At 36.2% G+C, this 14175-nt stretch overlaps 1 protein-coding gene across 7 annotated transcripts in view; it reads left to right on the forward strand.

Annotated features, from left to right (window-relative positions):
* The window catches only part of STAU2 (staufen double-stranded RNA binding protein 2), a 171604-nt gene that overhangs the window by 79118 nt on the left and 78311 nt on the right, over positions 1 to 14175 (forward strand). For 6 of the 7 annotated variants that reach the window (XM_033007953.2, XM_042786251.1, XM_042786252.1 and 3 more), the window contains one exon: positions 10655 to 10962. In XM_033007953.2, the coding sequence (XP_032863844.1) occupies positions 10655 to 10962 (308 nt within the window). Of the gene's footprint in view, positions 1 to 10654; positions 13534 to 14175 lie in introns of those variants that run through there. The other variant, XM_042786253.1, reaches the window with a different exon arrangement.

Below are 14175 nucleotides of genomic sequence, written 5' to 3' on the forward strand. Positions count from 1 at the left end.
TAAGGTATATTTTATACAGAAAACCACTTTAGCAGTTTCTATACTGTAGATCTTTCAACATGTAAATATCACACTATTTATGTAATGTATAGGAAGGAACCACAGATTCCGGGTAGAAAATTTACAGAAAGTTTTGGTATGTTATTTAGGTAACCAGTAAGTTCAGTTGATACCTTCCTACTGAATGGCTCTATGAAGAGGCCTGTTTTTCAGGACACGACTGAGGTGCAAGGACATGATTGCCACATTTGGAGATCTACGTAGTGTCGTATGATATTTCTCACCAGTTTTCCATAGACATGATTACTTGTTGAAATGCTGTACTAATGTTTAGTAGGGGGATGGTCTGCCAGTACCTATGAGCGCTTTGCTGCTCTGCTTCTGGTAGAATATTATGTGTTAGTTTCCCACACAGGGAATGCATAAAAAATCCTGAAGAAGGACTAGTATTGTTAACAGTTTTCCCTGCGCACACCTGTTGATCTTCCCCTAAGCCCCAGAGTCCAAGATAACTTCAGAGCTTTGTAGTCAAGGAGAACTGATGAAATTTGAAGTGTCTTCTTTTGAATAAAAGAAATCATTTGCATGCATGATCTCTTGTGCACCTGTGAAGTGCATGGTATTTTTAAGGCAGTTCCAAACAAGTTCCACTGCTTGAGATCAAAAATGTCATATACTTTCAGGTATGAATGTGCTACTTAAGAACAAAAGTTGTTGGTATGTGAATCTATTCTTACAATGTCATTATTGTAGGAAGTTTTAAAGAGTGCAAACGGAGTAGCTTCCTCCCTTCTATGTCCTTGCTTATAGGAGAAATGTACAGTTTGCATTTGTTGTTACCCTAAAACCGAACTTTCAGTGGCTTGAAGTTCTGATATTGCTACATCTACCATTTGGCAGCTCATAGTCAGATTTCCAAGAATTTTATTTCAGGAAAAGAGTTGTGTCCTTCTAGGACAATATATTGTGCATCAGTTTCCTTTTGCAGGCAGATACTCTTTCTTTATGTGCATAATACTCTTCCTTTGTGTCTGTCCGAAACTGTGAAATGAAACTGTTAATAGTAAAGTGAAATTGTATACATCAGTACAACAAAACCAAAAATCATAACAGTTATATATTTTAGTACAGTTAAAGAACAGATTTCGTTGTACCCTTGTTAAGTAGTTTGTTTTTGCTGAGAAATACCTTACAGTCTGTATCCTCCTACATACTCGCTCAATGCATTTTTAGTATTTCCTATTCAATATCCTTGAAAATTATCTTCTCCTATTCTGCCCTATCATGTTACTTTTGCAGCTGTCCTTGCAGCAAACTTCACTTCTGTTTCTCCTACTCACTGGCAAAACTTCTTCCCACAGGTTTACTTCTTTACCTTTCCTCTTCATTTCACAATCTTAAAGGTGAAACAAGAAGCCATTTGTTTCTTGGTTTGAGATACCTTAGACATTTTTCACATGTGAAATAACAAGAACATTGAGCATGGTTTTTTCCCCAGTGCTTCTGGAAGAGACTTTGAGACACTGTGGGCAGACCACAAGCATTTGCAGCCCATACAGGAGATGTTTACTCTCAACAGAATGCTCATTTATCTCTCTGGATTTGACTTAAATATTTATCAACACAAAAAAAAACATGAAACAAATAAACAATCCTAAAGCAAAGTGCATTTTCTTGGGAACGTATTTTGGTTTTATATTTCTGGATGGGGTAATCACAAACATCATATAGTACATATTCTAGAAGAAGCTGTGGGTGAGCTATGAAGAACAAAAATATATAAAAATAGAAGGAGAAAGTAACAGTGTTTTTATATATTATATTTCTAACAAAGGAGAAATGAGCCTAACTGTTTTTATATGTTCCCCACCCTCAAATTTCCATAGTATAGTTTTCCTTTATCTATTTCCAGCAATTTTGGGACTCACAAAGTAAGAATTAAAAAACTAATAATAAAAAAAAATACATTCAGAGCAATTCTACCTCTCTGTAAAGGACAGGCTCTTTGTTTTTCTTGCCTAACATTTTATTACTAGGGATTCGTGCATGACTTTACAGTCTTTGTTCTTCAGAGTACATCTGCTCCTGCTGTTTGTTCACCACCTGAAATCATAATCATTTGTTTGTGACATCACAATTAGTTACTGTGAAGATGATTAGATTGTCACCAGCAGATGATTATGATTTCAGATGGTAAATGAGCAGCAGGAGCAGATGATCTCCTAAGGAACAGATACTTGATCTCATGCAATTGTTCCCAGGGAAAAAAAAAAGAGCAATGATTAAAAAGCAGATAGATATTCAGAAGAGTTTCTTAAATCTGCGATGAGGAAATTTGAGCACTTTTCCATAAATGATATGTATTTTAGTATTTTTAAAAAATCTACTTAATAAGGGGTTAAGAATATAAGACATATAAAAAATATGAAGATATATGGTGTTATTGTAAGCCCTAACTATATGGTTACATTCAAATTCTTACTTAGATGTTTCTTTAACAGTTTTGGGGGAGAAAATAAATGAAAAATAAATCATGTATTTATTAAATTTTGCATACTAATACATCTTCATTTTCTAGGAAACAAAATTTATGTGAACTTTCTAGATATAGCCCTCACTGGTTTTATAAAGACTTTTTTTTGTAGTCCTCTAGGTATTCATTTTTCAACAGGGGACTTTGGTGAAGACTTCCAGTAGATAATTTAATACCCCTGTATTTTCATGAGCAGTAACTGGACTCCACAGCTTGGGAATAAAGTTTTTTGTTTGTATTTCAGACATTTTAAATTGGAATTTATATGTGTTTATATTTTGCTGAAATATGTAATTCTTTTGGGTGTATTTCAAAGGTGATTTGCAGGGGATTGTATGCATTTTTTCTCAATAAGTACTGCTGTTTCATTGGACTTCACTTTTGAATTGCTTCCAAACTTACTAAACTTCAATTATAACACACTCTTACTAGGAGCTAGAGTGATACATCACTAAACATTTGTTGAATTATTTGTCATTCTGAATAGAAACCACAGTAAGAAGAGTTGACAACACCACTTATTTGATGAAGCACAGGCCACGGAACAGTAGTTTTCCATCTGTTTGGTTTGGGATTTTTTGTTTTGTTCTGTGGATTTTTTTAGCAAACATACTGTCAGGTGAACATTATACCATCTCTGTGTGTTTCAGGGAGCAGTTCCATCAGCTGAGCCACTTGTGTACACTCTGTATGTCTCACTACCTTGGCTAGAGTCTCTTATAGCAGTCGGTTATGTTTAAGTTAACACCTTGCCTCTGTAGCTGCTGAGTTGATGTGCTAATTTTCAAAACAGAAGAGGATTCATCCCATCTTCTAGCAAGAGTCTGAGATAACTAGATTTTCCTTAAGACTGAAGACATAGAAAAATTAAATTTCGAAACAGGTGATTTGTCCAATTTTGTTTCTTCTCTGAATTTCTGAAGCTAAAAATTAAATGCTGTATTTGGCATTATTAATAATTATGTTGTTTTTCAGTTTCATCTAGCAATGAGAATGAGATAATTGGTACTATTCTGGATAAATTATTAAATACAACTTGCATATATATTTTTAAAATAGTTAAAAATACCTTCTGAAATACCTATTATGAAAAACCACCTCATATTAACAGAACAGGGGAGTGTGGTTATTTTTTCCTTACTGTTTTGAGAACTAGTGGCAAGATCCAAATTAGCTTTTTTGTGTGTAAGTGGGATTTGGGCACAACTCAGGTGTGTAAGACCACAACTGCAACTGGTCCTCCTCCTCCTTTCCCCACGTTTCCCCTTTTGAGTTGCTCAGGTGCTTAAAGCACTGCAAGATTCACATCTTCAGATGTAATGCTCTCTTTGCCGAGTTTAGAGTACAGTGCATATTTTTAAAGTACCTAGTGTTTTAAACATGTGCCCAGAAAGTTGAGAGACTTAGATTTAGTTTCCTCCTTCACCAGAAGGAGACTGCTCATGGGGTACAGAGTAATGGTGGTGGATAATGGCAGCTGCCTTTTAGAGATGTGTAACTAATATCATCATGATTTGCAGACAGAAAATAAAAAATTAGATGCTATTAAAATGCATGAAATCCACAGAGAAGGAGTGATCTAAAATAATCATGACTTTGTAGTCTGTCTGATTAAAGCATTTGTGATTGAAGGTACAGATCTGTATTCTGGTGTTCCCTGGCTGTTTTACATACCTTCTGCATATTTTAGACACAGGTTTAAAAAAAAAAAAAAAAAAGTGCTGCAATCAAGCTGCTGCCTGGTCCTTGAGTAGTTATTTATTGTGCATATGTAAGAAACATACAGTGGGGCTGTGGGGCTTGTGGTTCGGATGCCCTCAGGCTGAGAAGGAACCCAAGTCAGCAGAGACTGCTTAATCATTACGCTCTTGATATATAAAATGAATAAGTATGGAACAGCCACCATGACAGTAGATAGCTAGCTCTGTGGGTAGCGATAATTTCAGAGAAATTATCCTTTTGCTTTTCCTGGTACCCTAAAGTTCCTACATGAATTACATTTGTTCAAGGTTGCTAGCCTATTTTGGAAAAAAACTGCATGAGAAATAGAAACACAGAACTATTTTTTGATGTTAACTCTCAAATTTAGACTTAATAATGTAATTCTGCAAATTATCTGCATTTGGATTTCTGTCTTCAGCCAAGCAAATGGAGCAGTATCACACAATTAACTTAAATACTGTGTGTGTTTCTCTAAATACCTCCACTTTCCTGAAGTCCCTTCTGCTTTTCCTACTCCCTTCCCCTCAAGCTGGAACCCACCGTGTACCTCACCCTTCGTCTGGGATAACAATGCCCTTGAAGAATTGAATTGCTTGAACTAAGGCTTTATTGCTGTCAGAACCAAGACTTAATTCTCCATTCTCTCTTCCATCTCCTTTCTCTTACATCAAACATCTTATCCCTATGACTTCCACTCCCCCACTGCTTTCTCCTCCTCTGATTTCATCTTCACTCATACCTATGCTGTGCTTGTTGATGTCCCCCTTGACCTTCTTAGCTTCAGCAACCTCTCTATCCTTGTCTAGTAGACTTGCTCATTCTTTCATCTTTTCCACGTGTGGGTCATGCCTTTGTATTCATCAACACAATTCTCATTCCCCTCTTAATCTCTTAATGAATAGGCTTGCCTACACAGGTCACCTCCGGTTGCACTTAGGCACTCTCCTAATTGCTTTACCCCCTCAAAAACCACTTTCTTGCAGCTTTTACAAGGACCTTGATCTGCCAGCTCACTAGCTTGATTTGCTCCTGATCCAAATTTGCCAATCCTCTTTGCTGATAAGAATAGTGTCCTTTCTTCTGCATTTAGGTTGGTTCTTTTCAGAATTCTGCTTCATCTTAATCTTAGGTTATCTGGGACACTGATATATTGTTGGAAACTTAGGATGCAGAAATTATAATGTAAAAATAATGGTGTAGCTGATTCATCTATCAGAATATGCCATAGAATATCCTGTAGAAATTCTCCACTGCAAACACAAAGTCTTATTTTTATTAAAATCTTACGTTGCCAAGCAGGAGTAAAGCTGTGGAAGATTTCAGAGGACTTTCTTCACATGAGTTAAGACACCGGATGTTACAGAAGTGTATAGAATTTTAAGTCTCCTGTGATACTGCAGTTTCCTTTTTAGCTGTACAGAAAATGTTCCAGTGAAATTAAGGATATCAAGACCTGACTTTGTGAAGAACTAAGTAGTATTTACTTCGGCGTCATGGTTATTTTAAGGTTAAATAACCTAGTATTTTAATGAGTGATTTTATATAACATCAGTTTGTTTAAGGTCATGTAGATGAGATCTTTTGATTGAAGGACATTGTGTAATGACAAAACATTTTTTCATGTCTGAATATTGCAGTAGCTTATGACTTAGAAATACCACAGATAGCTGTATTAAGTAAGTAATGATTGCATCTTGGTATTTCAAGCCAAGATTGTGTGTAGACTATTACTGAGAACATAATGGACATACTATTTGCCTATTCAATTGTTTGACTGACGTTTTTTGAGTTCCTACTGAGGTAATAAAACAAAATTTGAAAATATTCTAGTATATAAATAGGCTTTTACAGTGAGTGGAGTATAAAATGGTAATTTCTTTTTATGATAATATTTACAATTTTCAGTCTAGTTACTGAAATAGTTATTTGGTTTTGTAAATTCTCTTTTTTGCTCTCAGTGGATTTATGATGGGCCATATTCTAAGACATGTTGAGAACTTGTCAGTTCTATGGAGGAATTATTTCATGTGAAAGTCCTCCATGCCTCTTAAGGTTTTGCCCATCTTAACTTATGAAATAGTGAAGTCAGGAATAGATCTGGCTCTAACTTTTCCTGCTCAATGCCTTACTACAAGATTTTGCCATATACTTTAAGAAGCACCATGTAAGAAGGCTTTATTCAACATGAATACAGGTAGCATAATCTGAAAGAAAGCTTTTTGATGATTACCTATCAAGTATTTTATTCAGTTCCCGAAATACTCATTGTCCCTTTATGAGCAATCTTTTCTTCATCCAGTGAAGGATTATTTCAAATACCAGGGTGATAAACTTAATTTATGAGCACGTCATATACAGGATTATATCATGGCTGACTTTGTATCATTACACAAGACATAAAAGCACACCCTCATGCTGTTGCCCAGTATGACTGGTGGTAGTGCAGGGAAGAGCATGTGCTCTTCAGGGGTGTCGGAGATCGTACATCAACTGACACTGCTTCTGATGCACCAACAGGTATAGCTTTCCTGTTGGACAGGTGAGAGCCTAGAGAGGAAATTGTGATTCTCCACAAAAGAATAAAGTTGTGGTTTAGACCAAGTATACTGAGTGTCTGTAAACACAAAAAGTCGATGAGTGACCTCGAACCAGGAGAAGTCATTGAGTGAAGGCAAAGGAAGAGTATCCCTACAGTGTTGGTCAAGGAGAAAAGACAGAAAATTAGTACTGGTGTATATATGCAGATTGACAATACAAGCCTGATTCTGTAGGTCATCTTTTGGAGTTGAATGATAGAATTGAAATTCCAGCTTTTCGTGCTTTCTGATCTCCCTGACAGAAATAGAAAATTGAAAATGGGACACCAGTGGTACCAGTGTAGGCACTAATACCTGTGAGTGTGCAGGCAGCACTGTCATCACCCTGAACTTAAGTTAGTAGCCGACTGCTGTGGGGGAACTTGACACTGTCCCTGCGTAAGCAAATTCAATTTTTGTGGAGTCTTACTACATTGAGGCTCCTTAAGTGATGTTGTCGGTTGTTCTCCTTCCTCACCCCATTCCCTGTGCAGAAAGTCCCTCCAATGGTTAGGTTAGTTTTCCACGAGCTCCAGGAGGACTGAAGGTCCAGACAGTGCGGGACCCTTTTGTAGAAAAGTCCCCTTGTCTTCCCAGCCAAGGGGACCCTAAAGAAGGAAGGGTTAGGGATAAAAACACCACCACTCCCACATATCTTTTGGAGACTGCGTCTACTGCTGGTGCTGTGAAAAGAAGTGGAATAAAAGCACCAAGATTACACTTCAAGGGCAAGGCTTGTGAAGGATAGTTGGGCCATTTTGTATCTTATTTGTACATTTGCCTCGAGTCTAAACTGTTTTGCAGTAGTACATGACAGCAAAAGTAGACAATGGAAGATCAAGAAATTTATTCTTAGGTAAGAGAGTTCTTTGGCGTGGAGTTTTCGGAGACTTCAGAAGATTGTCAGAGACTGCTAACAATTACCGCCAAGGATGAATAAGACATGTTTTTCAAATGTTAGTGATTACATTGCATAGCTAGCCTGCATATTTTCATAGCACATTTGCCCACAGGTTTAAATAATATAAATGAAAATTATTTTAACATGTTTCATGAATGTAACTCTTAAGTTAATGTCCAGCAGAAGGTGCAATGTTGTTGGTCTAAATGGTAGTATTATAGATCCTGTGACTCCTTATAGTTATGATGCTGCCTTTGGAATATGGTGAAGTTAGTATGGGATAAATACTTAGTGGACACAAAAATCCAATTTTTTTTTAGCTGAAAGACTAACAAAACTATGAAAATATTCACCTGGAGATGTTCTCCTGCAATGCGTAAAGGTTTTAGAGGATAGTATTTCTTTCTCCCATGTTTTTTAATGAAGTGCTTGTTTGAAGACTAATGAAGATAATTTCTGATGAGTTATTTTGTTCTTACTCTTAGTCCTCTGTTGATGTCATACTCCTTGTCTTGTGATAACAACTTTACGACTGTAACTAAACTTAAATATATACACTCTTCTATATTTCAACAGAGTTGAAGTAAGCAGATGACAGTGAGGAATGACATGTAAAAAATCCTCAATTATGTATTAAAAATAGATAATTAATTACAATTAATATATGCTTGATAGAAGTTTTCAAAGACACCAAGTTTTTATTGGCTTTTTAAAACAAGTTTGTAAGAAGCTTCATGAAACATAGGCCCTGAATATAAAAAGTTAATAGCTTGCAACTTTATTAATGTAATGTCTAGAATATTACATTACTTTGTTTCCAGAGATAATCAATGATGGTAATATAATATCTGTCTCTCAGAGCCAATGTATGATTTAAATTAATTATTGCTTATAAAGCACTTTGAAGTCTTTAGCAGAAAGGTGTTGCATAAGTGTAAAAGTACTATTATTAATTTAACATCACCATTAGACTAAAGTCAGTACTTGAGAGCATTTGCTATACTCTGCTCAATATCTTTTTATTCATCATATGCTGCATATTAGTTATTTTAACATTTAGAAAGCCTAGTAATCTGGAAGTTTTCCAAACCATTGTTCCAGACAGCAGTTAGATATTTGGGTGGATCATGTAAAAACAGTGAAATGGCTAAGAAAGCATGTAAAATGTTTGTTTTAAGTAATATTACATCAATGGAACAGACATCTGCAGCACTGGACTTGATTTTAAATTTCTTTAAACTTTTTTTAATTTAATGTTGTAGTGTTTTTCTAAAATTTATTTGTGGGGGCTAATGTATTATTTCTAAACAAGTATACTGTTTTGCCTTTTATTCCACTTTCATTTCTGTTTCTCCAATATTTATAGGAAATCAGATTTACAGTGAGCAGGTCTTAGGAGGTGGTGAACACCTGCTACTCAATATTATTGTTGCTGTTTGATTTTGTAACCTAACGTCAACTATCAATAATTGTATTATCTAGTTTAGTTTTCATTCATGTTATCTCTTGTCTAAGACTATTTAAAAATATGAGCAGTCATAGGCCTTGGAGTTTATAGCCTCAGAAAAAGGGTTTAAAATCACTCTATCATATTGTGATTGTGAACTATTAAATAATGCTGTGTGTTTACACTGTTGTTATTATCTGTAAGGTTATATTCTAAATTATCCTAAATGGAGAAAAACCAAATTTTAGGGATTCTGTTCTCCATCCTTCCCAGTAACATTGTCTTGAATTTGTGCTTCGCTCACGAGTTAAGTTCAGGGTCCTCTGGCTTTGGAGCCAGTTGTAAGACTGGGTAAAACACCTTCAAAGTTCTAGTTCAGGATCCAGCCAGGCTCCCCAGCCCCACAAAGGTAGGTGGGGAGAGCGATCAGGTGAATAGCATACATTTTTGGGAATGGTATAAGCTCATGTTCCAGCTTTCTGAAAGTCATATTACTTTAAAAGCCAAATGTGTAAGTAAATCAGTTAAAAGACTCACCGGTAAGCAGTTTGCTGAGTAAGCAGTGAGGAAGTTCGATTTTCACCACGGAGTTGAAAATGAGGATATTAATTACTGGTAATATTTTTTGAGTCTTCTCCTTGTGGTAGACATTTTCTTTAAAAATACTAGCACTACTAGGATTAGAGGAATCCTTTCTAGGTAACTGAAAATTAATTTTATTCTCTTCATTGAATTTATTCTGTGTTCTGAGATGAATTTAATATGTACTGCAAATGAATTAAGCATTGAACCCTTTGATTTCTCTTGGGATTACTAAATCAGTTAACAAACAGGTTTATCATCCCTAGAACAAAATGCCATATGGCTCAGGTTCACCTATGTTATTTTCAGATAAATACTAGAAGATGAAAGTATGCTATTAATATGAAATTACACATTTCAAGCTCATTTTTCAATTTATTTATGATAAGAAAAGGGTTTTCCTCTTACATCAGCAAACTGGGCACTCATGGTTCCAACAAATGCTTCATTGTATGTGAAAACAAACCAATTTAGACTTAGTTTAAATTATTTATGAAATAACAGCCTAAATTATTGCATGAGGTAGGAGGCAGAAGATTGTAGTGAAGTAATGATTGTGCTACTATTTTGAAGTAACAGCTGTTCCTCGTGGTTTGTAAATCTCCAAACTTTATTTGTTCATGTTGTGTATTCTGTGCTAACCACAGTTTTAAGTCCAGGTTTGTACCCTCTTAAAAAGAGTGGGGGAAGAGGAAGAAGAGGGGCACTTCAGATCTGCTTTGTTTCTGAATAAATTATGCAATTTCATTTAAAGTTACTGTGGAAAAAAAAAAAAAAAAGATACTGCTTCAAAGTTGTTACTTTGTTTTCCACTGCAAAATCTGTTCATGAAAATTGACTACGCGTCAAACCCATTCTAGAGTAATGAGAATGATCTTTGGTTTTATTTTCAGCACCAAAGGGAATACTCCATCTCTCTCCTGACGTTTATCAAGAGATGGAAGCAAGCCGCAACAAATCAGCCCCTGGTACCACTGTAAGCTATTTGTCGTCCAAAGAAATGAGCCAGACTTCTAGCTCTTTCTTCAGCATATCTCCTACAACAAATAGCACAGCTACAATTGCCAGGGAACTTCTCATGAATGGAACATCCCCAACTGCCGAAGCCATAGGTCTAAAAGGAATATCTCCTGCTTCCCCCTGTTCTGCAGTGCAGCCTTCAAAACAGCTGGAGTATTTGGCAAGGATTCAAGGCTTTCAGGTATGGGAGGGGGAAAATGAAGCCCTTCAGCCAGAATCATAGCATTGCCATCAAGGTTTCACTCTTGCCCTCTTGAATGTGGGCATGCATGTAACTTATCTTGTAAAATTAGCTGGTGTCCAAGGCAGTTTCTGGGTCCAGGAGATACAACCCTGCACCAATATACACGTCCCTCCTTCTCTTTTTTGTTCCTTCCTCCCATTCACCTTACTGCAGGCCATCTTCCTCTCCTTTGTTTATTCTCCTTAAATAATTACAGGCTTAAATTATGCTTTTTACTTGCACTTCTTTGAGAGTCTTCACTTCTCTCCATTAGAAGCTTTACATGCTGCTCTGGCGCTGATTTCTGTCTTTGACTCTGATCCAGAAGGTACTGACACACCACCTTAACTTTGCGTTTGTCTTCTGGGCCGGGTCGCTGAAGCTGTTACTCTGCTTCCCACCCTGCACCTCTGAGTTGTAACCTGTAGAACAACATTTTGATCAGATGGTGCAGCCTGGGAGCAGAGCTGGTGTCAGAGCAGTGCAGAATGTTTTTGACATCACAGTCAATACCAGAGAATGTAAGATGAAGCACGCTGGGTCAGCACATGAGTCCTTCAGCACTGATAATCTGTATCCAGCAGTGGCAAATATCCTACATTTCATAGGACAGTGGCAGCCTCTGTAGTATATCCAGTCATTTCTGCAGTGTGGAAGATGGGAAAAGGAAGCCTCTTCCCAGTCACCATTACATGCAAAATTACACACATATGGATGGTAGCTCATTTTACTGTGTTGCACCATTGGAGGATAGGACCAGCTATGTAGAAATATTCTTTTTCCTGTTGTAGGTTTTTGTTTTGGGGGTTTGTTTTGTTTTTTTCTTTTCAGAGTTGTGAATTTGCTTCATTTGAAAAGTTGGTTTCATATGTTTTAGCATATGTAATTTGATCATGTAACCAAATTCTGGAAATGGGAGGTTTCTGTTAGAATTTTTGCATGCCTGATAATGATTTTTTTCATCAAAACCCATGTAAATTACAAAGTATGCAGTTGTTGGAAGTGATTTAAAAGAGGCTGCTAACATTGGGGAAATAGTGTCAGATGTTCTGCTGGCGTAAGCAGTATAGTTAAATTGCGTTTGCATACATCAGATATCACCAGTTGTGGATTTGACCTAACACTGTTTCTGTCTAAAATGTACATTCAGCTTTCTTTTGGTCTTCATTTTTAAAATGTCATTTTTGATTCATTAGTTTGATTGTGTCTTAATGCAAGAAACGGTAAAAGCCTAAGCATCACCGTAGTAGAATTAAGCTGCTAATAGGAATTCAGTTTTCCCGAGTTCCATTTGTTACCTGCCTGCAGTAGAAACAGATGAATTCTGATGAAAAGAAATTCAATCCGTGAAGTTTTCACTGCTCACTTTCACATCTTGTCAGATTGCTTGTGTCTACTAGTAACACTTTATTTTCATAGAACAGATGCACAATTTATGTTACTGTTTTGATTCCTACTTGCCTACAGTATGTGGTTACTGTAAAATGATTAGTTGTGTTTGTCCAGGTTTTTTTCATGCTTTGATTCTAGATGCTTATGTAGAAATTGTTTTTAAAGGGTCTTACCTTGAGCCAAAAAATATAATCTGTTTCATCCATAAACTAGACTACTACTTTTTAGTTGGCCCTGATACAAACCAAGGAGTTTGGTAGAGAATCTCGATTATTAACATCAATCCGCTGTGTATGTAACTGATGGTTTTACATCATCTTAGCATGCTTTTTTAACACCTCGCTTGAATAAGCCTGGTATTGATGTGAAACTCTGCCACTGCTGAGTGGCTGAGCCAAGGTGGAGCAGTGAACAGAATCTCTGTGGGAAATGGCTCAGTGGCCTGTCAGGTGCATATCACAGGTCTCTTCACCATTTCAGCCTAGAAAGCTCTTTGTGTTTAAGAGTTTAAAAGCTGATTTCTTTACAGGTTAACTTTCTCAGGCATATTTACCAAGTAGAAAACTACTGCATTTGCGAACAGCTAACTTGTTTCATGTTTCCTGAATGACCCAAAATGATTTTAAATTGTTAGCATGTATTTGTATTCTGGTCCGGATGATAACCATAGTTTTGTCTTTCATTGAAGAACGTATACATTCTGTTCTGTTACAATGTATTTTTGAATTTTTAAAAAAATCAATAAATACTCATATGATGTTTCATTTGTAAATGTAAAAAAAATGTTATTTGCTTATTTGAATGGGTTTTTTGAACTTCTTTAGCTGCAGGGGACACGTCTTTATAATGTGGTTATTTAATTTCAGTTCTTCTAAACTGTTTGTATATGATCTCAATCGTGTTCTATTGTAAGCCCTTAATATTAAGAATTCTTGGGACCAATGTATGGAAAAGTACTGAAAAATTACATTTTTATGTTTTATGGCTTATTATTCTAAAGATACGTGTAATTGATAAGCAGCAGCTCAGTGTCACTGAAAAACAGGTGCCTAGCTTGGATACTTTTAAGGCTCAGGCTTCAAATTACCAGCGATAATTAAACACAAATACTTCAAGAAAGCCTTTGCAAACTCTGAATAAAGCATTTTTAGTGCTTGCTTCATATTTATAAATACGATCTACCGGTTAATTCTTTTACAGACTTTGCCCGGAGATTGTTTAAAGGAAAATTCAGCTTTGGTAAAATTGTTTTTTTTTGTTTGTTTTTTTTCTTTTTTTTTTTTAAGTGACTGTGTGGTATTTTGGTCATTGTTTTGTAACTAGATTAGGAAAGTTATTTTTGCTGACAGCTTAAGTGCAGTAAATTTTTCAGAGAGTTTCTTTAAATGGAAACATTTAGAGAAGCTGCTTACACATGAATAATTTGAGCTTTGAGTTTTTACTGGGGCAAAACACAGGTTGCAGGTAGTCCATCAGGAAATTCTCCTGGGAGTTTCCACGAAGCAAAGATCATAAAATTTAAAAAGCCATGATTGAGTGCCCACACTCAGTCCCAGTGCATGGCTGCAGCCATACTTGGCTTGCTGCACTGGCAGGATTTAGCAGTCTTAACTTTCTCTCCATAGTGGCTACATAATAAAATCTCACACGGGATAGTTTCTACATGATGTATTCCTTTGATTGCAATGGTTACACAATTTATATCTCTCCACCACCACCCCCCACCCCCAAGCCCCTGCCTTTGTTTAGTGGTTAACTGTTCCATTTTATGTATTGATG

Source organism: Tyto alba, unplaced genomic scaffold (assembly GCF_018691265.1).
Source record: "Tyto alba isolate M040663 unplaced genomic scaffold, T.alba_DEE_v4.0 Super-Scaffold_9, whole genome shotgun sequence".
NCBI lineage: Eukaryota > Metazoa > Chordata > Aves > Strigiformes > Tytonidae > Tyto > Tyto alba.